The sequence below is a fragment of the Fonsecaea erecta genome, assembly GCF_001651985.1.
Source record: "Fonsecaea erecta strain CBS 125763 chromosome Unknown Scaff10, whole genome shotgun sequence".
Taxonomy (NCBI): domain Eukaryota; kingdom Fungi; phylum Ascomycota; class Eurotiomycetes; order Chaetothyriales; family Herpotrichiellaceae; genus Fonsecaea; species Fonsecaea erecta.
Window position 1 is genome coordinate 572,295 of NW_017387253.1, and position 22,383 is coordinate 594,677.

Here is a 22,383-nt window from a genome sequence, read left to right on the forward strand (position 1 = left end):
TCATCCATTTCCCTGGCGACAGCTACTTTCAAACCGTACCTCTGCCGACCGAGCGACAATGGCGCAACAGAACAAAAAGCCTCCTGGCCCCGACCAGACCCGTAACGAATACATCCCCTCGTTCATTTCAAAGCGTCCATTCTGGGCCGAGACCACCCATTCCGATGCCGACTACCTCGAACATCAGCGGTTGCAATCCGCTCCCAAAGACACCCTCGACAAGGCCAAATGGTACGACCGAGGCAAGAAGCAGGGGCCTGCAGCCACCAAATTCCGTAAAGGCGCATGCGAGAACTGCGGTGCCTTGACGCACAAGACAAAAGAATGTCTCAGCCGGCCGAGGAAACAAGGTGCGAGGTGGACCGGCAAGGACATTCAAGCGGACGAGGTCGTCGAGGACGTACAATTAGGATGGGACGCCAAACGAGACCGGTGGAACGGGTACGACAGTCGAGAGTACAGTGCTGTGGTCAAGGAATACGAGGAGCTAGAAGCCATCAAGCGCGCCGCCGCAGGTCAAAAGGACAACGGTGACGGCTCCGGTACCCCAGATCTCTCTGACACCCAGTACGGCGAAGAGACAGACATGGGCCGTTCTCAACCGACCTCCACCCGCCAGCTCCGCCTGCGTGAAGACACAGCAAACTACCTAAAGAACCTCGATCTCGACTCCGCCCGCTACGACCCCAAGACACGGTCTATGGACAAATCCGCTGCCCAGGTAACAGATGATGCCGACGTAGACGAAGGTTTTATCCGGCCGGCAGCCACGAATGACGACGCTGCAGAATTCGAACGGGCACAACGCTACGCATGGGAGACGCAGGAGAACAACGCGAACTTATCGCAGGCGAAGAAACTGCACTTGCAAGCCAATCCGACCGAGGGTGAAATCCTGCGCAAGAAGCAAACCCAAGAGGCAGCAGAGAAGAAAGCGGCGGCTCGGAGAGCCCTGCTGGAGAAATACGGCGGGGACGAATATCTGTTAACAGAGGGCGGCGACAACCATCAACACCACCCGGCCAAGAAAATCAAACACCACAACGTCGTCGCCAACGAGCGGTACGTCGAGTACGACGAATCGGGGCACATCAAGGGCTCCGAGCGCACGGTCGCGCGCTCCAAGTATCCGGAAGACATCTTCCAGAACAACCACACATCGGTCTGGGGATCATGGTGGAAGGACTTCAAGTGGGGGTACGCGTGCTGCCACTCCACGGTGAAGAACAGCTACTGCACAGGTGAAGAGGGCCGGCAGGCGTGGGAAGCGAGCGAGGGGATGAGGACGGGCCAGTCACTGCTCCAGATCGAGAACGTGGCCTCCGACGAACACACGACCACCGCCAGAACAGTGGCCGTCCATGACGACGCAAGCCAACGCCTCCGCCTCGAACAAGACGGGGAAGACATCCAAAAGCGCAAGAAGGAGCTCGACGAAGCCGACACGGGCGGTGCGAACTCAATACCACCACCGCCGCCGCCGCAGCAGGCCTCCTCCAAAAAGCGCACCCTGCAAGAACTCCAGTCCGGCATCTCCGAGGAGGAACTGGAGTCGTACAAGCGCAATCGCATGGCGGCCGATGATCCCATGGCGAACTTGCTGGGCAAGGACGAGCTGATGGAGATGCGATGAAACTGAATTTGTCACGAGGTCCTCCCCGCAAAGAACAAAAAGGGAGGGACGGCATATTTCACGCGGAAACAGGGAGTTCGACGTCGGAATCTCAACACGAGTCCTTTCCATGTCCATCTTTTGGGCCTGAGCGTGGCCCTGAGCCTTGCTTCGACCTAAGATGTTCCTGCACGTGACTGAGCATGGTGTAGTTCGGCCTGAGCAGCGGATTAATCGCACCCACATCTGTGCCAGGGCGATTGCTGCGAAGCATGCGACCTCTCAGGGTGGAAGTGGAGGTATACATCCCTGCCACTAGAACCTCCGGATTCAAATAATATAGAGTCGGGCCATCCCGACACTATACCCCTGTCGCTGGCGATAAAGGTTATTGTTGCAAGAGTGCCGTGGGGTCCCCTGTCTGGCCGCGCTGGTGCCTGGAAGGGGCAGTGTCTAACTAACATCTTTCTAGCAATAAATACAATAATACCAAGCTCGACAGTGGAAACTGTTGACTTGCAACGTACTACGAGATGAATCACATAAATTGGAGGCACGATGCAGCACATGTCCAGCCGACATACCGTCACACCAGCATACCAATATTTCCTCTGTCGGATGGTCACGTGGTCGGACATGACCGATACCGACCTTGCCAACGAGGCTGACGCTTCTCGGTCGTCCTCCCTTTGCCGTTCGTCACCTGGTCGTCCTGAAGGTCGGTTCATAACAGCACAGTGCGGTTTCATCGAGGCTCTGGCGCGGAAATCGAGCCAGGCGTGAGCCAGCCTGAGCAAAAGCGTCGCAAAGTCATGTAGGACAGGAGGTGGATTAGCGTCGAGATCGCGACGACGAGGAAGCATCTTTGTATTCTTGTACGGCGAGGTCAAAAGACTTCGGTCTGCTTGCATGCATGGATTACCTAGCAAATCACATCCCCTAAACTAATCCCATATGATTGAAATACTATAATTCGAGGCTTGACAAGCAATTCCAGCTCGCCGGGGCTAAGTCTGATGAGATACCGACTTTGGTTCCGTGATGTACTCTGCAATGGATGGAGGACGGCACCATGAGGCATCTCAAAACAGCCCCATCTGACGTACCGACGCTCTACGGTGCTCTGCGGCGTCACCGGGCTGCGAAGGTTGTTTCTCAAGAGCCGGAGGGGGATGGTGATTCTGCAGGGGCGGAAGAGCTTGCGGAGGCTGAAGCTTCGGCGGCGGCAGAGGCAGCAGAGGCGGCGGAGGCTGAAGCTTCGGCGGCGGCAGAGGCAGCAGAGGCGGCGGAGGCTGAAGCTTCGGCGGCGGCGGAAGCAGCAGAGGCGGCAGAAGCTGAAGCTTCAGCAGCGGCAGAGGCTGAAGATTCGGCGGCCGCAGAGGCAGCAGAAGCCGCAGAGGCGGCAGGGTCTGAAGAAATTGGCAGAGGTACTTGACCGGAAATGACCGGCGCAGGATTTGAAATAACCGGCCCAGGAGGGCTGGAAGGCTGTGGCATCTCCAAAGTACAAGCCTGTCTGTCCGTGATATTGAATGTACTCGTCGAGGTCGTTGTGGTGGTGGATCTGGAGAGATAGAAATCTGTCGTCGTGAAATTCTGCTCAACCAAGAGGGTGAAAGGTGTCGCGTAGGTGCTTGTCGTGACCCCGTGGCAGATCCCTTCCAGAGCAACTACGGACGGTATGACCTCCACGATGACCGACGTGAAAATCTCGCGCAGGGTCTACACAGCAGATTAAAACTCGTGTAGCTGGGAGGACGGCAGAGGCGTGGGTCTTACAGTCTTTTCCGTGATGGTTTTGATATTTGTAACGGTGATTGTAGTCGGGTATGCACGGACGGTCTCCACCAGTACGTTTGGCTGGCAGGTGACGCCCGTTGGGCAGCTGGTCATGCTTGTCCCATTGAAGTCAAACACGGTTCGCAATGACTCCGGTACTGTAGTAGTGATGGTGGTCCCTGCCTCTGACCTGGGGACATAGTCAGGGTTTATCGCTATCGAATTAGTCTGATTCACCCCAAGTCATGCTGATGCGCGATGGATGCTTACAAATTACCTTGTCTTGAGCGACAGCCATAGCAAAAAGACAGCTCCACCATGTGATTGCAGTGAACCTCATGTTGGAACCTCGTCTGGAAATGTTTGATTTTGGTAGATCAGTGAGACAGACAATGAAGTAGGCTGGCAGGAGACGTCAGGACGAATTTGACACAAAGGTTTCCAGAAACAAGAGCAAGGTGGTCCCCATATAAAGGAAAAACGATTGATGACCACCGCCGGGATTGACTCGATCGGGACGATTTTCTTGAAGCTGTTGCTGCTCTGGACGCAGCCGAAACGGCGTAAATAGCTCCAGCAACGCGGCTGGACGCTAGGTGGCTGAGAGAGAGGAACGTCTAGACTCGAGAGCGACATGGCTCTGCCTGTATGTCAACCCAATGAGGCAGGCTGAAAAGATTCTTTCGCCGTGGGATAGCTGAAAATGAAAGCGGCAGGCATTTTGACTATCCGCATCGAGGTAGACGTTGCAGACTGCTGGCGATGACCAGCGAAACTGCAGCCGCATTGGGCCTCTGCCAGGAGATATTGCATGAAACGACTCTTCTCGACCATCGCGTGGCTTCATGCGTGCGCAGCGTGCTGTGGTGCGAACAAGGTTGAAGCATGCAGGGTCTTCCCACACGCTTTCCGGACACGAAGCTTGGATGGTGAAAACGTCGGGCATAGTGAAGGTTCAGAACCCCCCCCCATTGGTGGAAGCGACGTCGCCGGGATTTTGGCTGGCTGATCAGCAGGAAACCCATGATCCTCGTCCGGAACCTCGTGTAGCCATTTCAGCTGGGAAAGGATGGGAATGGACGTTTGTTTCCTGTTGCAGCACCGTGTCGATTATTGTAGACATGGCATCACGGAAACATCACGACCACCTGAATGGGCCGACGATCTTGTTGATATGTCAATACGAATCAGCCAGCCATGGTTTCTTCTTGGCGTGTGATAGTGCTGCCGTCCGGCTTTTCGTTGAAGATGGCCAGTGGAATGGAAAGAGCTGGAGCTGAGAGCTGGCAAAAGCCACACAGTGCAGGACTTGGTCTGGACTCAGCCTGATGTCGACATCCGTTAGGTTGACCCCCGCATCCACCGTCGAGCTTGGCTGGGTGGACTAGGGGCGACTTGGCGATGGCTAGCATTCACTTCCTACCGCGAGGTTTTGGATGGCCGACTTGGTCGCCAAAAACAATAATTAGGTCCACCAATATCAGCCACAAAGATATCCGCAACAGCAAGACAGCTATCAATACGAGTGATTGTCAACCCCTTTTTGATTAGATACGGGCAGTGTGCGTGGTTACGCTGAGCAAGTAAACGCTCTTTGGAGCGACAAGCCAAGATCCGACCATGGCAGATCCCTGACCACTACCGCAATGTGGGAAACGAGAGTATCTACCGGCTTGCGACTTGGACAGCACAGTGGTGGTGATGACAAGCATCGAGGTCTCCGGCCGTCTAATGCCGGTCATCCCAAGAGCAGCTCACGCGAACGTTTTCAGAGAATGAACGACGAGAGTGGACTACCACGTTCCCGGGGCTTTTTTTCAAATTGCAAGGTCTCGCTGTGTCAAGGGCACCACACGGATGTCCGATTTTGACTGTTACTGGTTTCGGGAATTGCATGATCGCATAAGCGCCGGCTATCGCGTTGCACAAGTAGAATCGGACTGTGAGCTCTGACCAGAGCGTCTGCACAAAGGTAGTACCATTTCATCATTTCCTGCATTAAACGAGTGTACCCTACCCTAATTTCTCACAGCTCTGCGCCACTGTTGTGAAGTTGAATGGGAAACCTGTGGTCCAAGTCCACGATCTCGATTCTGACCACCTCCATCCCCTGAACACCTTTCAAGATTTTGTCGGCTCCAGTTGTAGCTGTGAAGCGGTCCAGGAGTTCGTTTTATTGTTCCTCTCCGCATAAATGTAGTGGTCCTTGCTAATGTCCCTGTAAGTCACAACTGGAATCAAACCGTTGGGCGTGTTCTTGGTTGAGCAGGAGAGGAAGGACAGTGCATTGAGGAGGCGAGTGCCCTCACTGACGTTCTCCTCAAAGTTCAGCTCCGACTTTTTGGCCGAGGCGTCGGTGGCTGGCTTGATCCATCCATTCGAGGTATCTGTGGCATTCGCTGCTGGAAATTTGAGTTCGCGGACCAATAGCTTGCCCTTGAAGTTCTCGTCCTCGGAAACACCGCTATAGTAAAGTCGGATTGAATTGTCAGAGAACACAAGCGAAGCGATAGGACCATGCTTGGCAATGATGTTGTCGATTGTCCCTCGAACCGGGTTTTGTGGATCCTTGAAGCGGATCCAGTCAATGAAATCAGTATTTGGACGGTTGAGGAATACGTATGTGAACTCCCCAACAACCGCTGTGGTTGATGCGGTCCTCTTTGTCTGAGGGTTTCTGCCAAATTTAGGACTCGACCAATGCTGATTCATGTTGGCAGATGTGTACTCACGGATCTTGCGTTGGGCCCATTTTCCTGGCCGAACTTCCACTGTGGACGAACACCTTCCCGTGACTGGGCAGGCCCTTGATTGTTGTCTTGAATGTGGATCTTGCAGGTATCGGCGTTATTCTGCGAATGTTTCGATCCCCGGGTCTGCGCGAGCAAACCAAACCCCTGTCCCCTGTGTCCTCGTCGTGGTTTGGCGTTCGTGATGGATGGAAAGAGTTCGATGTCCTTTATTTTGCGGGCTCAATTGTCGGCGGATACGGGGTCCATTTCCTGATCAAAAACTTGCATTTGGGTTCATCAACAGGCCGCGTGACTCTCATCAGCCTGACTGGCGAGGCTGATGCGTCCTTGGGCGCTGCCTTTCCTTTATTATCTATCCGCGCATTCTTGTTATCGCAAAGCTCTCTTCCAGCGTGTTTCGCACCACAGGATCGGTCTCATCAGCGGTCTTGTGGTGATGGGACTAGGAACTGCCTGATCCGTGTCTCGAACGAAGGATTCCAAAGAAAGAAAGAAACCACCCTTCGACCCGATCTCCAACGTCCGGACCCATCGCACGGAAGAAGAAACAAGGTCCAGCCATCAAGACAAGCAAAACAGGAGCACAGGACCAGAGGCACGCAAGACGGTGGAGAACACACAGCCTACCTGTTCGGACGACCGAAAATATGAATGCTCACTCTTACTCGTTTCTATGCACAGAGATATCTAAGACACCCATACCTCCTCTGCTGTCGAGCCCTGGTAAGCTCGCGTCCGCTCCCGGCAATTCCCCCAAACGGCCCGCCAGCAGCGAGCCCAGCAGTCTTTGACCGCCTGCCACGTCCGCCGCCACGCGTTCTTGCACGCTCGCCCTTTGCCCCTTGTCCAGCCGCCCTCGTGGACTCCGACGATACTTGCACTGCGCGGACCGCCCGTGGCACTGTCGACGCTGAGCAGAGAAAACAGCGGAACTTCTGCATGTGCGCGATTACCAGCGGTTCTTGGACGGTTTGTGGTCGAATTGCCGCCCAGGAATGGGGAAGTCAAGGGAAGTCCAACCTCGGTTTCACTCGTCAGATGAAGATTGCGCACGGGCGGATTTGGGGTTTGGTTACTGGCCCACGCATCCCTTGCCACCGTCATATGTGATCCTCCTGCAACGCCACTCTGAAGCATGGCGGTTTCCAGATCGTTCCTTTCGCAGGCCTTGTCTATCTCCCTGATCGCCTCCTGGATCGCGCTGGACTCATTCAACCGACCCAAGGGGTGCAATTCAAGATGACGGGAACCGATACCATGGCCGCTGGCACGAGGTCCAAACCTCCCTCTCACCAATGTCCCGTCATCGGCTCGTGCGAGTGGTCCAGGGATGTTGGCCCTGTAAACTCCACGAGGCAGAGATGCCCGAGACCCCGAAGGGGCGGCACGCGGAGGTTCGACAATGGTCGCCATACCGATTGCCGCCAAAGTTCGCTCAAAGAGCTCGACTGAATTGGAACGCCCACGGGATGGGTTCCGTGGCGACATCCTTGGAGAGCCTTCAGAGTTGAGGCTTCCGACAGCTTGCTCATCGCTGCCCTCCGAAGTACGTCTCCAAATGCGATTCCAGAATGACAGTCTGCCCGTCGACTGCTGCTGTTCCAGCCGGAGGAAGGTCGCCTCCTCGGTGCCAAATTGTGGCAACCCTGGAGGCGTTGAAACTCTGGCCGGAGGTGACACTGGAGGTTTGATGGGAAACGCCGAACACCAGCCACCTCTTCTATGGAGGCTTTCTTCTGAGCAAGTGGAGTTGGTAGAATTGCGTAGTGCGATGTCCTGTCTCGGGATGCAGTCTAGATCATTGACCGAAAAAGAGCGACAACGGTATGCCTCGAGCGAAGCCTGCTTGCTCTTGCGAGCCGAAGGGGATCTGCCATGAGGAACTGAATTGAGCGACGTCCTGTATTCGACGATCGGGTTGAGCTGTGGGGTTGGCCAGTTGCTGTGCGACGTAGAGTGACTGCCGAGAGGGATCCGAGACGACGAAGCCAGGCTCATGGGTGCCGGCAGATCCTGCAACTCAGACGGGTCTATCGCTGCTGTCCATGGGAGATTCTCACGCGAACGGACGGGTTCGGCATTGTATATCGAATCCTCTGGAGCAGACTCGTCCGACGAGGCTGGCTCACATGGTAACGACGGCGATGAATGTACCCTGCGGACTGCCTTTGGCTTTTGTTGAGGGAGACCTCGAGGATAGTTCAGTGAGGAAATCCCAACCATGGCTTCGTTCCGAACACGCGGTTGATATCAGAGGCGACCCGGCAGACCATTCATCGGAGCAACCCACCCTGACACGAGCAAGGGGGATGGATGTTCACGAGTTTTGCCGAGCAGAGTATGCAAAAAGAATGTGTACCATAAGCGATTGATGACCTCGACAGTCCAAAGGTCGAGATTTAACATAGGTCATGGATGCTGAGTCGTGCCAATTCTTGGGAAGGATAGTGGAAGGCAAGAGCCTGAGCAGGCAGTCGCGGTGGAACGGGTACAGGTTCGAGAGGACTGAAACAGCAGTTGCTGGCTATGCAGACCTTCCATCACCATGCAGATACTTTTTCCTGAGTCCTATTGGTTTAAGTATACAGCAGACACTGGTTTTCCAAGTCCAAAAGCTCGCCGAGGAAATGCTTCACATACCCCTTCCCAATGCTTGTCTCTTCTATTGATACAAGATTCCCAAAATTGCGATATGCGTAGTACAAGTGGCAGTGCCAGAGCCAGGGGAGAACCTCCAAGTTTTGTAAAAAGTTGACCATCCATGAGTGCCTGTGTTGGTCGTCGATAGGTCATAAGGGTCATGAAAAAAACATTAGCGGGATTCCATCGCTTCGACTGGTGTTGAGGGCGGTTCCTTCTGAGAGTGCCGTTGCTGAAGGTCTTTCTTCAGGGTCTTGATGATGCCTTCCAAGCGGCGTCGTTCTTCTTGCTCGGCCTAACAACATCATTAGCCTCTTGTCCTCGGACCTCGAAATGGCAGCGACCCGGGATGCCTTACCTTGAGGATCTTGAGATTCTCTGATCGAGTTTCACGCATCATTTTCTTGAATTCATTCTTCAGGACCATTGTGGACGTCGTTTCCGTGGGCGACGAAACCTTGGCACCCAGTCCTTTCACCTTCTCTTCGTTGAGTTGTGATTCGAGCGCTTCGCATTGCTGCTGCAATACGTCGACCTTCTCCTCAAGCCGCTCCCGCTCTTTTTCGTCCTCGATGCTCTGTCGCGTCATGACTTCGTACTCCTCGATGGTCTCTTTCAGCTCTCTCTGCAGAGCGGCGACCTTGTTCTGCAGCTCGACGCTGACAGCGTCTTTGGCCTCATGTTCCCTTCTCAGGTTGTTCACTTGGCTTTCCAGCTCAGTGTTTCGCAGGTTCAAGTGGTCAATTTCCTTTTGGATGGCGGGATTCATGGACACATCGGCTGCTCGCTGAGCACGTGTTCCATAAGCACCATCTAACTCAGCCTTGACCACGGTCAACTCTGTCTGTGCCCGTACCACTTCGGATTCAAGCTCTTGCATTTCCGCACGGAGTTTCGAGAGTTCCGACTCTGCTTCAGCCTTTGAACTAGTCAAGGCGTCCACTTGCTTTCGCAGGTCGTTGACCACTTCCTCCTGTGCCGCTTGTGCTTGAGCGTGACTTGTCGCTAGGTTAGCTGCTTCCATGGACTTAGATTCCAGGTCCATCCGTGTCTGCTGTATTTCGGATTGCAGTCGGCTATGCTCCTCTTGCTTGGACTGTAGTTCGGCCAGAAACTTTTCTTCCACCTCCTTGCGGGCTGCACGCTCGAGTTCAAGAGCTTTGCTCTCGTCGGCACCTCGTTCATGTTCCAAGAGGACACTTTGTTGCTTCGCAAGGTCGAGTTCTTCCATGAGTAAGTTGATTTGATCACGGGAATGCTGGGCCTCTTGCTCGCTATTTGTCTGAGAGCGTTTGGACTCTTCCAATTCGGCCACCAATTCGTGGATCTTGGCATCACGTTGAGCGTCGGACTTGCTGTTGAGTTCGCGTTGCTGTTGAATTTGGCGCGTCAAGATATCCTTCTGTTCGACGAGGGTCTCAATACGTTTGTTCAATCGCTCGATGACAGAAGAAGAGAAAGCCAACTGCGAGTGTAGATCCTTGCCACGGGGTTCATCTTGCAGCAACACAGGGCTATGGCCCACGGAGTTGGTTCTCTCCAGCATATCATGTAGTCGAAGATTAACGTCTTCAAGTTGTTCTTCGGTGTCAAAGATCGATTGCTGAACAGCTGCAATGGAGCGAGCTTGAGCAGCTTCCATTGCGTCCAATCCCTGCGACATGTAGCCGAGATACGCTTGAATCTGTGCATCAACGCCTCCAGCCATGTGCTCGTCAGAAGGTTGAGGTGGTGGGTCAAAATGCTCTTGCAGGCTCGCTTGGGTGATCATCAGATGTAGGCGCTGGTTTATTTCTTGCAGGCGGGTCACAAATCCATCAACCGGCCGGGATCCAGCTCTGCCCTTGTTCATGCCATGAGGAATCTGTCCGAAGTCGGTGACATAGTCTGGAACTTGGTAGAGACTCCGTTCGTCGAAATCGTCCCTGGCGTCCATTGCTGAACCTCGCCCGTTCGGCTGACTGGTCATGCTCTCGGGACTTCGGGGCAGTTCATTTCTGCGAATGTTCTTCTTCAGCCCTCTGTGTGTCATTTGCAGGATGCCAGCCGTGTGGTGAAGGATGCGCCGATCGACTTCTTGAAGCCTTTTCTCCAGGTGGAACAGCTCGCGTGAGAGCTCCTCCACCTTTTTCATGCTTGCGGCATATTCATCGTCCGCACGATGCACCACCTCGTCGCCTCCACGTCTGCCCCCCAGTAAACTGCGCCGCGTTTTCTTTGGTGATGAGGCGTCAGGGGACTCGCGGGTCGAATATAGACGATTTAGGGACTGGGCAGCATCTCGCAGTTTGCTTTCTAGCGCCAACTTCCGTCTCGTCGTCTCGACCTTCCCCCGCAAAAAACTCCGCTCTTTCTTCAGTTGTTCCACCTCCTCGAATGACAGCACCTCGAACTCTCTGCTGTCGCTGATCGCCGTCTCGGTCAACAAATGCATCGCCACAGGGTCATTGATGTTTAGAAGGGTAGAATTTCGTGGGGCCGTCTGGGATGACTGTTCCGGTCTCAGCATCTCTTGTCAGTTCAAGAATCAACTTCACATACCTGCGTAAAACGGGCTGGTGGTGTCTCCTGTTCTTCAAAGGGACCCCTCAGCGCTCCCGACATGAAGCTGTGGCCCTGGGCAAGAGCCGGTGAGTCCTCGACGGGCCCTGCACCACTGTAGACCGAGCTGGGAACGTAGCGGCTGCGACCGTCGTTGAGGCTGTCCACCGAGGGCTCCCTCATGCCATATTTGATCGCCTGCATTGTGCTGGTATTTTCGTGCGCCGACTTTCAATCTCCCTCCTCTTCTTAGATATCCAAATACCTTCCAATCGGCCAATGCTAGGGAAGTGAGACGGTAGATATCGCTGGAAAACGCTGCGTATACCTGAGCATGTTGGTTTAACTATATTCGGTGACGAAGGATCATCGCCGCGTGTGGCCGGAAGAGGAGCAGGAGAGGCGGCTGAGGGCAAGAACAGCAGAGTCTAAAGACAGGCAGGCAGGGCGGGTTAAAGCAACGTGGGAAAGGCTTCTACACAGCCGAGACAGAAAACACGCGCTCAGAACTTTCGTTTGCTTCTCTCAGGGAGAGCCAGAAGTCAGGACTCAGGACTCAGGAGGGCAGGGATGCCGTGCCTGCACTGGGCGTGAGCTGAAAAACGGGTCAAACTGGCGCATAACTAAGTCTACTGTGTAGTCGCCCAGCGCCCTCGAGGCTCATTTAGGTCTGGCGAGGCGGGTAGCGACCCAGTCACCAGGCAGGGTGGTCCCGGTAGACGGGCGCTGAGCGAAGGTCGCCGACATGCCCGCAAGCCAATGGCACAGGGGCTGGGCAACCTCGGCTGGTATGGGGGGTAACCCACCAAGGGCCTCAGGGCTGTTAGAGCCACTTGCTTTGTTGATCTCGGCGGGTGCTTTGGAATGTTTGCTCGGGGCTTTAGGGGCTCCATACCCGTGCAAATACGAGCACGTTAGGGATCAGTCCCAGCGAATTGAGGGCGCCACAAGCAACTAGCGAAGCCTATTATTGTGTACCCACGAGTCCACGACCTCCATGGCAGCCTCTCCGTTGACGGGTTAGGGAACCTCTGTACGGAGAATCTCCCCGTGCTTCAAGACTGACGTTGTTCCCCTTTTTTCCGCACTGAACCGTCCGGAGAATTCGAACACTCAGTCATTTGTTCTTTCGGAGGTCAACCCCTTGAGACGGGCACGTTCGAGCCAAATTAGCAGGTGTCTTTGCTTTGAATCAGGCATCTCTCAAGCAAACACATCCTTATGTGTACGATATTGACCTTTCCTGTGTAACCGTGCTGCATGCCCTGGTCAAGGGGCATCCTTTTGGTTCCATAGAGAGACGTAGGGACCTGCAGGCTCATGGTATCTCTTTTGTCGGGCTGCATTCGAGGCATGTTGCACCCTCGTTGTATCAGCCCCCCAACCCCAAATTTCGCATGCCATCCATCGAATCACACATCACTCCCTGGAGATAGATGCATGTCTACGCACGTACTTACAGTAATGACACAGAAAATGCAACGCATAATACCACCCTCCCCATGCCAGCCTTATCCCAATGACACTTCCTTCTCGTTGCTTAAAGCGCGGCCCGGCAGATATCCGGTACGGCCCCGAGGCTAGACTTGTTGTAGCAAGGTCGCATCCCAAAATTGCTTCGGACGTCGATCTGCAGCGAAATGGTCGATGCAAAGTAAGCAACGTCCTTGCAAGGTGCCGCCCACCTCCCCTTTGATAACAGTCTTTGCCCGTGAGATGTGTCGTCGCCATCGGGACACGTCGACACCTGGAGGCTGCCAGTGCACATGAGCCCAGCTTCTTTTCTCGCCTCTGGCCTTCCCATAGCCGCTGCGTCGACACTCTCCAGGGCAACTTCTTCGTATCGCGGGGTAGGCGCGTGACCTTCTGATATCGCTTGTCGCGAGCAGCGAGTCAGCATTGTGGAAGATCTAAATGATCACCATGGGCAAAGTCGAGCAGTCAAAAGTCTCACACCGAGAGGCCGTCAGCGGCGAGGGCAGTTCGTCCCTCGACTCTCCAGGAACGTCGGTGGAAGATCACCGACGGACCCTCGGTCCATCAACCCGGACACTGTCACGAATCTCGACAACCTCGACGATCGAATATAAAGTATATAAACGACGTTTCTTCGGCCTGGCCCAGTTAGTACTCCTCAACATCGTGGTCTCTTGGGGTTGGATTGCCTTTGCACCCGTGTCGAAAACGTCGGCCCAGTACTTCCACACCTCCGAGACAAACATCAACTGGGTTTCGACTGTGTTCCTCTTTGCCTACTGCGTCACCACGCCGCCTACCTTCTATGTCCTGCACCGGTATGGCACGAAGACGGCCATCATCATAGCCGCATCCCTGGTGCTTGTCGGCAACTGGGTGAAATACGGCGCGACACGTGCCAACAGCTTCGGGGGAGTCATATTCGGGCAGTTGATCATCGGCTTCGCGCAGCCTTTCGTCCTGTCTTCCCCCACGACCTATTCCAACCTCTGGTTCAGCCCCAGCGGCCGCACCACCGCCACGGCATTAGCATCGTTATCGAACCCCTTCGGCGCCGCGCTGGGCCAGCTCATCTCACCTTTCTGGGCAAATGAACCGCACGAGATCCCCAGCATGGTCCTGTACATCTCCATCATCTCCTCGATCGCGAGCGTACCGGCTTTCTTCATCCCTTCAAGACCACCCTCTCCACCATCGGCGGGGTCGGCGGCGGACCACATGGACCGCAGATCTCTGCGTCAGGATTTCCGCACGCTATCCCGCTCCCCCGAGTTCTACTTCGTCTTTCTCCCCTTCATCTTCTACGTGGGCTTCTTCAACGCCTTTTCGTCTTTGCTCAACCAGATCTTTGAGCCGTATGGCTTCAGCGAGACCAACGCCGGTATTGCCGGCGCCATTTTGATCGTGGTGGGCCTCGTCGGTGCGGCCATCTTGAGCCCCTTCATCGACAAGTATAAGTTTTACCTCGCGTACATCAAGGTGGCCATCCCGGTGCTGGCGATCTGCTATGTGATCCTCATCTGGGCGCCGCAGTCCCGCTCATTGGCGTACGTCTTTGTCGTCTGTGCTCTTCTTGGGGCAGCCAGTTTCGGCCTCGTCCCCGTGGCGCTGGAGTTTCTCGTCGAGATCCACTACCCCCTCGGCCCCGAGTTGGAGAGCAGTCTCTGCTGGTGCGGCGGACAGCTTTTGGGCGCCATCTTCATTGTCATCATGAACGCGCTGAAGGATGGTCCGCATGCCCATCCGCCCCATAACATGAAACGAGCTCTGATCTTCCAAGCTGTGTTGGGGGTCTTGGTGATGCCGGCTCCGTTGTGTCTCGGGCTGTTCGGCCGCCAGGGCCGTGTGAGAAGGAAGCGGTGGGAAGCAGATCGCAGCACGGCAGAGCAGGTGGTGGAGACCTATGTTGACAGAGTGGAAGATGACGAGCAAGCATTGCGCGGTTCGGAGTCCCGATCTGCGTGAGAAGTCGTTGATTTATGAGACGAGAGTTCGGGAAGTATATATCAAGCAATATCTAGAAGGGAAGGGATATGAAAGAGAACGATGATTTTCTCGGTGGACAAATTTGAAAGCAACTGCTGGACAGATAGTCGTATATAGTTGAATACTTGGGAACGAATCTTTTGGAGAAATGATCTGGAGAACAAGTAGCCTCCCAGGGGAAGGAATTCATTATTAAAATCAAGACTCCCACAAACCGGGTTGAAAGCTCTAAGCGAGCACTCTCACACGATTGGTCCTACGAAGAGAATCTTGCTACCCAGCATCTAGATGAGGCTGGCTGGATGGAGGGCTAAGCAAATCATTCCGGAATAGGAAAGTGTTTAAAAAAAAAAGAGACCGCCGCGTAGACTGGAGTCGAGGTCGCGGCTCGGCGGAGCGGATTGGTTGGGCGTGGCTGGAGGACTGAGGCGGCGTTTCAGCCAGCCGGTTAAACGTGCGAGTATTGAACTCGAATCGTACGCCAGAAATGCGGCTCGGATAGGCCATCATGAGTAGGTTATGGGGGAGGAATGAGCAAGCCAATACCAGGATGGCTGAAAGTCAATGCACCTCGTAGAGCGTCAATAGAGCCAGGTTTGTGCTCGTACGTCTCGGGAGAATGATGGCACAATGGAGGAAAAGACTGGGATACACGGGTCTGCCTTGCAAGACTGGTCGAGGATAAGTGTTCGGTCTTTGATGCAATGATAGGTATATACAAGGCGTGATGACTATGTATGAGCACAGGCAGATTGATGCACTGGGCGGCCAGAACTTGAACACCTGAAGGCCTCGACGGTTGTATGCATGTGAGCAGGAGATACTGCTTTGGCCCTTCTCTTGCTGCAGTAGCTTCTGTCCACGTTTGGGCTCTGTTCAGTGAACCTGCTTGTGGGCTACTGTCTCCTGACTCCAAATCCTTTGTCGACTGCAGCTTCAGGTCGACCTCGATGGCCGCTGGCGTGGAGGAGGTCTATTTCAGTTGCTTGAAGAGCTTGGGTGCAGCGCACTGTGTCGCACAGTGTTGAAGGTGGAAAACTATTAGCGTACTGGTTAGCTGCTATGTCCTCTCTTCATGACGTTGCCAGTTCGGTAGAGAAGGGTAGGGATCTCGTAATGGTAGTACGTACACTCTTCGACACAATTTTCCTTGGGGCCCTTGTGGTCGGGGTCCTCCTCCTGTTGCGTGACACGCTCAACACATTCGTCAAAATGGTGCTTGTAGCCTGCGCATTGGGCGGATCGGGCGCATTCTGTTTGGTGTTAAATCATCTCAGAGGTCCTTGCGCAGGTGACGGCGAGACAGCCCTGCCCTTGACATTGTAGTAGCAGGCGGATACGTACCTTCTTCCAGTCTGGGTTTGGGGTCGACAGGTTCCTCTTCCTCCTCTTCCTCTTCCTCTTCCTCGTCGTCTCCGCCCTCTTCCTCGCCTCCGTCTTCGCCTTCTTCCTCCTCCCCTTCCTTTTTATCCTCTGAGTCTTCTTCTTCGTCGTTGCCTCCCTCGCTACTGTCACCTGAGTCTTCGTTGTCGTCGGCGGGAGCTTCGGCTTGGACCTCCTGCACGAAGGAGACGGAGCTCAGAAGATCGGAAAAGAAATCGGTGATCCCCATCGTGAGGTTCGGACTAGATCGCGGGATGAGGTGGAATAGAGTGATTGACTATTAGGAGGAGCACCAGATGGTCGCGAGGCACTCTAGAGACTCGAGGCCGTTGCTGTTGTCTCGCAGAGTTTTGAAGACTTGCAACGTGGTGGAAGGAGATGCAAGTTGATGTTCCTGAGCTAGCTTGAGCTTCGGAGGAAAATTACAAGGCCCCTTATTGGTCAGCCAGCTAAGGACGCCAAGCCATTCTCTTCTACGCGGACAAGTACAAGTCACAGACTCTCCCAACATCCAATTCGTAGCTGCAATAAGCCCTTTCCAAGATGAAAGTGCATTATCATGTTGGCAGTTGGAGCTAAAAGCACTAATCGAAGTTTGAATGAGGCTGGCCTCAGATCTCTCGATAGAGCGTCCCTATTGCTTCTAGGAAGAACGCCTGTATCTGCATACACCTGAACAGAAAGCTGGCCGCCAGCTCGCGAGGTTTCCTTATTGGCTCTCAACCGCGAGTCTCTGACAATCTCCGATCCAGCTCAGCCTGGATACTCTGCTGCTGTGTCTCTTCGTACCCCGGAGGCGCGTCGCTTGGTGCCTCGGCTTCCTCTTGGGGTGTTTCAGCTCGCCTCAACTCGGGAGCCGCGCGAGTGCTCATCGGCATTGGGGAAGTCACAACTTCGCCGGGGGCGCTGGGGTGGTTGGGAGCTATGGGGTCGTGCCCAGATTCGTTGTATGAAGGCAACTGGTCAAGGTGGACGTTATCCAGGTTCACATTACCCAAAAAGGCATCTGGCCGCGAGCCGGTCAAGTTGTTCTCCCTCGCTGCGGACACGACTTGCTGGAGCCTTTCTTTGATCTGCTCGAACGTCGAATGAAAATCAGGAGCCCCGCCCTCTTTGAACGTCAATTTAAGTTCGACAGCTGCTTGCGTTGCCGGGATATTGCCGCCGGGGACCGCCTGTAAGACCGCCTGCCATGCATTCGGACCAAACCAGGGGACGGTGAGATGCGTGTCGTGCAAATTGAGAAGTGGTGCAGAAAAGGACTTGAACTCTGGGGTGGCTTTCTCTGGTAGGTACACTATCTATGCGCAGCGTCAGGAGCGACTGGCGACTGGGGAATGATTTTTGCCTATGTGTTTGCTTACCCTTTGATTGGTCAGATAAACGATGCCAGAGCTGCAGTGGATCGCCAGCGGATTGTTCCCCGGATATGTCGACGGTGTGGTGATGGCGAGACTGATTCTTGGTGATGACTTGTGGATAATCCGTTCTGATGGCAACGGGACAAAGCTCCCTCTGCCATCTAGCATAACCCAACTGGAGATGACATCATTAGCACAGACACTATCAGAGAGGAGTGTGAGGGTGCGTACTTGATGGACATGGCTGGCTGTGCGTATTGAGCTATCCTCTATCAGAGGGGCGCCGATTTCAGTGGAAATGCCGACAAGGTGCGTCTCAACGTGGCTTCTTTGGCAGGAGTTACACTTTCCTCCCCCCTTTGTTCCAACACAATGAAAGGGACGACCGGTATGGCCGGAGGAGATCAGGTTGCACTCATAGTGGGCAACAGAAGGCTGAGACAGTCGTGTGTCATCTTTTGGAGTGATACAATGAATGGTCGTGACAGGTAAAATGGCTGTGGCAAGAATGAGTGACTTCGTGAAAGAGCGGGAGGCAGTATCAAGTGCGGGATGGCAAGTCAAGGCGCCAAGGTGTGCTTTGGGCAACAGTGGCTGCACACCCCGCATTGGGGAAGCCGATGACGCCGCCCTACCTTGATGACAGGGTCTTTAAAGCGGCGTCGTTAACTTAACTATATTTGGGTTCCTGCACTGGATGAATGATTAATACTGGGATCAAATGGCTGCACTGGGACTATGGTTTGGACGATAATTATATTATCTGTGGTGTTGGGCAAGCCTAAGAGCCACAGCTTTGCACCAGCTGATAGATGCCGAACCTGTTCCCCTCCGGATCCGTGACGTTGATGTAGACGCCACTATCACCCTGGGCCGTCTTTGCCAGGACAGTCTTGCCTCCCAGTTCATGAACGCGAGCTTCAGTCTGAGTTGATTTCCAGTCAGACATTCTTCGACGCTGTTTCTCGAATATCAGGGGGTGGAGGGATTCTTACCTTCTCCAGCGACTCGACCATGTGGTAGACTGTGATGCCCGAACCGAGAGCTTGCGTGTTCGGGCCACAGTCGTCGGGCATTTTGACCAACCCGCCGCCCAAGCCTGGAATCACCGGCCTAGTTAGCTATCACTGCGTTTGTGGAAGGAGGTCGTGGGTCTCGCTCACCCTTGAGGTCTTTGAACTCGAACACGGCGACCTGATGTCCCGAATCGCTGACTTCGGGTCTCCACGTCCAGGTGGGAAAGAGGTTACTATAAAAGGTCTTTCAATGCCACGATCAGCAAGATACCCAGAGACCATGAGGTATTTTCACTGCGGTGTGTCGCCCGGCCTACCTTGAGCTTCTCGATGTCGCGGGCAGGAATCTCAACCCAGCAGGGAGACCCTTCAGCAGGCGGGGTCCAGGTTCCGGAAGACATGTTGTCGAACAGTTGTGGCAGGCAATCGACTTGTTAGAGTGCTTGATGGATCAACAGAATTTGAAGCTCTTATCTTTTTTGTGAGAAGGCAGAGAGATGCAAGTTGAGGAGGCATTGTCTCCCCGGGGTTCTCGTGTGTTTAAATGCACTTCTATACGAGCTCCCCGCTCCCTTCGAAACCTTACAGCAAGGCAAGAATCGGCGATGCATTGCCTATCAACTTTGGTCTCCTCTACGAATCCCAACAAGGGTTGTCGTCGTGTCTTCGCACGCGTCGCATCCATTCGCCAGTGTCGCCGCCACGACGCGAAAGCACATGACTAACCCCCGCCTTGAGGTTGGCTTGCCGTCTTTGCTGCCTCACGGGGAAACGCCGTCACGCCATGATTGGACAGACACGGAGGAATTTTGCACCTTTTCAAGGCTGAGAGGCGTTGTTGCCTAAAGTTTATTGCCGTGCGACAAAGGGCGCTTTATCATTGAGTCTGAGCGACCTGGATCTATGCTGGAAAGGGAATGACCGACTCGGATTCGCAAAAGCGATGAAAGCATTTTCGATAGAGGCAATGGAAACAAGCAGTCTAACGGCCGAAAGAAGCAGTTGAGATGCAGCTACTCCTCGCTCTGAAGCCCTATCATTCTCGGTATGACTTCCAGTCCAAAGTTCCTTGTCGGTCCACTTTCTTCAGATGAGGATGACGTCCTTGTCGGATCTAAGGCTTTGATAGTGGTCGTCGCCTTCCAATGGTCGATTCTGGTGCGAGCATCACCCGCTCCTGACAGGTTGACGCTTTTGCTTTCCCATTGACCAACCTCTGGTATGGCATACTTCAGGTCCCATCTGCTCCCAGAGATCATCCTTTCCGAGCGCACTGAACAATATAAGTATTCCAAAACGCCGGGGCAAGGAGATGGGCTCCGGTTTTGTGATTCATGCATGCCTACTTTCCTCACGCGACACCTGATCCAAAGACCTCCGAATGGATGCGCTCACCGGGAACGCCCAATGCTTCCAGTGCCCGCCGCTGCAGCTGCATGAACGGGATAGGCCCACACAGGTAATATTGGGCGCCGGGGAGCAGGGTGATGTCCTTGACCCTATCGAACTCGATCCTACCCTCGAAGTCGTAGTCGACCCCTTTTTGATCAGATTCCCCAATCTGCTCATAGAACACGGCCTTTTTGACCTGCGGGTTTCTCTCCACGACCTGTGAGAGGTAGTCCTTCATGGCGTGGACCTGCCCAGACCGGACAGCATGGATGAAGCTGACAGGGCGCGTCGTGCTTTGGCCGATCACGGTACCCAGCATGGACAGCATCGGCGTGATGCCAACACCGGCGCTGATCAAGACCACAGGCGTGTCGCCGTCGACGTCCAGGAAAAAGTCTCCGCGCGGCATACTGACATCGATCTGTGCTCCTTCGGGGACATCCTCATGCAGCACGTTCGAGATCCTGCCCGCGGGAATCGGCCCTCGAGCAGACTCCTTCTTCACAGAAATCCGGAAGTGCTGACCGTCTGGGATGTCCGACAAGCTGTACTGTCGTGGCTGGTAGACCCCGAGTTCCGGCAGGAAGACCCGTACCGACACATATTGGCCCGATTGGAACTCAGGGAGAGGTCCTTTGTCCGTGGGCTCGAGGTAGAACGAGACAATCTCGTCGCTTTCATGCACCTTCTTCGCGACAGTGAATGTCCGCCATCCGTTCCACCCCCCTGTGGTGTTCTCGGCCTGTTTGTAGAGATCCTGCTCGAAATTGATGAAGATTTCTGCGAGCTGGGCATAGGCTGCTTGCCACGCGTCGATTATCTCGTCGGTCACAGCCTCCCCGAGCACCTCCTTGATTGACGCAAGTAACTCCTGACCCACGATGGGGTATTGGTCCGGTTGAATGTCCAGGCTGGCGTGCTTGTTCCCTATCCTCGAGACGGCGGCTGTCAACGCGCCCAGGTTGTCAATGTTGTTGGCATAGGCCCAAACGGCATGTGCCAACGCGGCCGGCTGAGCGCCGGTCTCCTGGTGTGCAGTGTTGAAGATATTGCGCAGAGTCAGATGATTGTTTAGCAGCCGCTTGTAGAAGACGCTTGTGATGGCCACGCCATGGTCCTGTAATATCGGCGCTGTAGATTTCACGATTGACTTTTGCTGCTCGCTAAGGGCCTCGGCTTGCCGTTGCGAGGAGGTGGTAAAGAGTTTACGATCTCTATTGAGCTTTGCTGCTGGTCCATTTGAGGCTCCGAGGGCAGCGGACCGCTGGAACAGACGGGCTGGATTGCAGCCGGTGAATGTTCGACTTCGGACCACCTTGCTTGCCATTATGCTCTTCGAGTATAGAATTGGAGTTCTGGTAGGCTTGTTACGACAGACAAAAAGGAAAACTTATATACTTCATGGTATTGCCAAAGCCCCCAAACCTAGCCAGGGGCATGGAAATCATCCGCCATTCCTTTGACAAAAGCCGCCACAAATTTATGACAAGGGCTTTTGCGTGCGTGAGACATCAGGTGAGATTAAGATTCTGGAGAGAAAGGTTCAGGGGACACAGGCCTCTCTTTCCCGTCGAAACGTAACCAGCCCAGACGCCTAGTGGAGCTCGCGGGAAGAACATTTGGGCATGTTTTTCACCCAGTCGTTACGCCTCGATGCAGGAAGTATCGGTAAGCAGGGATTAATGCATCGGAAGGAATAAAACGGCCTGGGTCGTCCACGCGGGCGACATCAGCAGATCTCAAAGTTACATTCTTGTACGCAACCAGGGATGTTTGACACGCAGAGGGAAAAAAAGAGAGAGAAACTCACGAAAATCTCCCCAGCACAGCTAATCAATAAGCAACTAATACGGGCTTCATCATTGGCCTAGTGAGCCTCACTAGCCCAAGCTAAGCTGCATCATGCTGCGGAGCTCATGCATCCACTGGTCGAGATGAGCTTCTCCGCGTATCCGAGGAGATGTGGTTCATACTACAGACACCCGGATCGACCGTCCCCTTGCGTGAACGTGGCACAACGTGGCGAAACGTGGAAACTAATTACAATGCGGACAACCCCAAAACCGGGATATTTTGAGCTATTTTTACGTATACGAATGCGACTGATTTCCGCGGCGTGGTAAGCTCCTAAAGGAGTAGAGCTGCCTTTGCTTCGAATATATCCAGCCACTGCACTGCTATTTTACGTCCCTGTGAGCTCCATCTGCTTCCTGCCCTGAAGCCTTGCGTCCTGGTAGCAGAGATTCATCGGTCTCTCGGAAGAACACATTTAAGTATTTTCAGACTGCAATATATGTCCCCGAAAATAGAGAGATGAAGGGAAACGCCACTTGTTTCGCGATATCAAGGGAGGTCCCAGGGAGACGAACGGAGAACGGGCGAGGAAGGGCCATTTCTTGAAAATATACCAGTGAGAAGGGATCCTTTTCTCAAAATGATGCTGC

General features: G+C 54.2%; 10 protein-coding genes across 10 annotated transcripts; 2 read left to right on the forward strand and 8 right to left on the reverse strand.

Annotated features, from left to right (window-relative positions):
- Positions 1-58: 58 nt before the first annotated feature.
- Positions 59-1,633, forward strand: AYL99_09926 (hypothetical protein; the record flags this gene model as incomplete). Its single annotated transcript, XM_018841432.1, has 1 exon — positions 59-1,633. One exon carries the CDS (start codon positions 59-61, stop codon positions 1,631-1,633), a length of 1,575 nt encoding a protein of 524 aa, XP_018689141.1.
- A 1,134-nt stretch (positions 1,634-2,767) lies between these two features.
- Positions 2,768-3,689, reverse strand: AYL99_09927 (hypothetical protein; the record flags this gene model as incomplete). The annotated part of the gene is made up of 3 exons (XM_018841433.1): positions 2,768-3,334; positions 3,392-3,606; positions 3,662-3,689. 3 exons carry the CDS (start codon positions 3,687-3,689, stop codon positions 2,768-2,770), a joined length of 810 nt encoding a protein of 269 aa, XP_018689142.1.
- A 1,823-nt stretch (positions 3,690-5,512) lies between these two features.
- AYL99_09928 (hypothetical protein) lies at positions 5,513-6,103 on the reverse strand (the record flags this gene model as incomplete). Its single annotated transcript, XM_018841434.1, has 1 exon — positions 5,513-6,103. One exon carries the CDS (start codon positions 6,101-6,103, stop codon positions 5,513-5,515), a length of 591 nt encoding a protein of 196 aa, XP_018689143.1.
- Positions 6,104-6,831: 728 nt separating this feature from the next.
- Positions 6,832-8,367, reverse strand: AYL99_09929 (hypothetical protein; the record flags this gene model as incomplete). Its single annotated transcript, XM_018841435.1, has 1 exon — positions 6,832-8,367. One exon carries the CDS (start codon positions 8,365-8,367, stop codon positions 6,832-6,834), a length of 1,536 nt encoding a protein of 511 aa, XP_018689144.1.
- Positions 8,368-8,956: 589 nt separating this feature from the next.
- AYL99_09930 (hypothetical protein) lies at positions 8,957-11,529 on the reverse strand (the record flags this gene model as incomplete). Its single annotated transcript, XM_018841436.1, has 3 exons — positions 8,957-9,079; positions 9,143-11,275; positions 11,326-11,529. 3 exons carry the CDS (start codon positions 11,527-11,529, stop codon positions 8,957-8,959), a joined length of 2,460 nt encoding a protein of 819 aa, XP_018689145.1.
- Positions 11,530-13,248: 1,719 nt separating this feature from the next.
- AYL99_09931 (hypothetical protein) lies at positions 13,249-14,766 on the forward strand (the record flags this gene model as incomplete). Its single annotated transcript, XM_018841437.1, has 1 exon — positions 13,249-14,766. The coding sequence occupies one exon, from the start codon at positions 13,249-13,251 to the stop codon at positions 14,764-14,766; it is 1,518 nt and encodes a 505-aa protein (XP_018689146.1).
- Positions 14,767-15,828: 1,062 nt separating this feature from the next.
- On the reverse strand, positions 15,829-16,399 carry AYL99_09932 (ubiquinol-cytochrome c reductase subunit 6; the record flags this gene model as incomplete). The annotated part of the gene is made up of 3 exons (XM_018841438.1): positions 15,829-15,836; positions 15,918-16,040; positions 16,132-16,399. 3 exons carry the CDS (start codon positions 16,397-16,399, stop codon positions 15,829-15,831), a joined length of 399 nt encoding a protein of 132 aa, XP_018689147.1.
- A 490-nt stretch (positions 16,400-16,889) lies between these two features.
- AYL99_09933 (hypothetical protein) lies at positions 16,890-17,773 on the reverse strand (the record flags this gene model as incomplete). The annotated part of the gene is made up of 3 exons (XM_018841439.1): positions 16,890-17,471; positions 17,535-17,706; positions 17,763-17,773. The coding sequence occupies 3 exons, from the start codon at positions 17,771-17,773 to the stop codon at positions 16,890-16,892; spliced, it is 765 nt and encodes a 254-aa protein (XP_018689148.1).
- Positions 17,774-18,312: 539 nt separating this feature from the next.
- Positions 18,313-18,948, reverse strand: AYL99_09934 (hypothetical protein; the record flags this gene model as incomplete). The annotated part of the gene is made up of 4 exons (XM_018841440.1): positions 18,313-18,456; positions 18,527-18,630; positions 18,695-18,791; positions 18,865-18,948. 4 exons carry the CDS (start codon positions 18,946-18,948, stop codon positions 18,313-18,315), a joined length of 429 nt encoding a protein of 142 aa, XP_018689149.1.
- Positions 18,949-19,898: 950 nt separating this feature from the next.
- On the reverse strand, positions 19,899-21,266 carry AYL99_09935 (hypothetical protein; the record flags this gene model as incomplete). The annotated part of the gene is made up of 1 exon (XM_018841441.1): positions 19,899-21,266. One exon carries the CDS (start codon positions 21,264-21,266, stop codon positions 19,899-19,901), a length of 1,368 nt encoding a protein of 455 aa, XP_018689150.1.
- Positions 21,267-22,383: the final 1,117 nt, after the last annotated feature.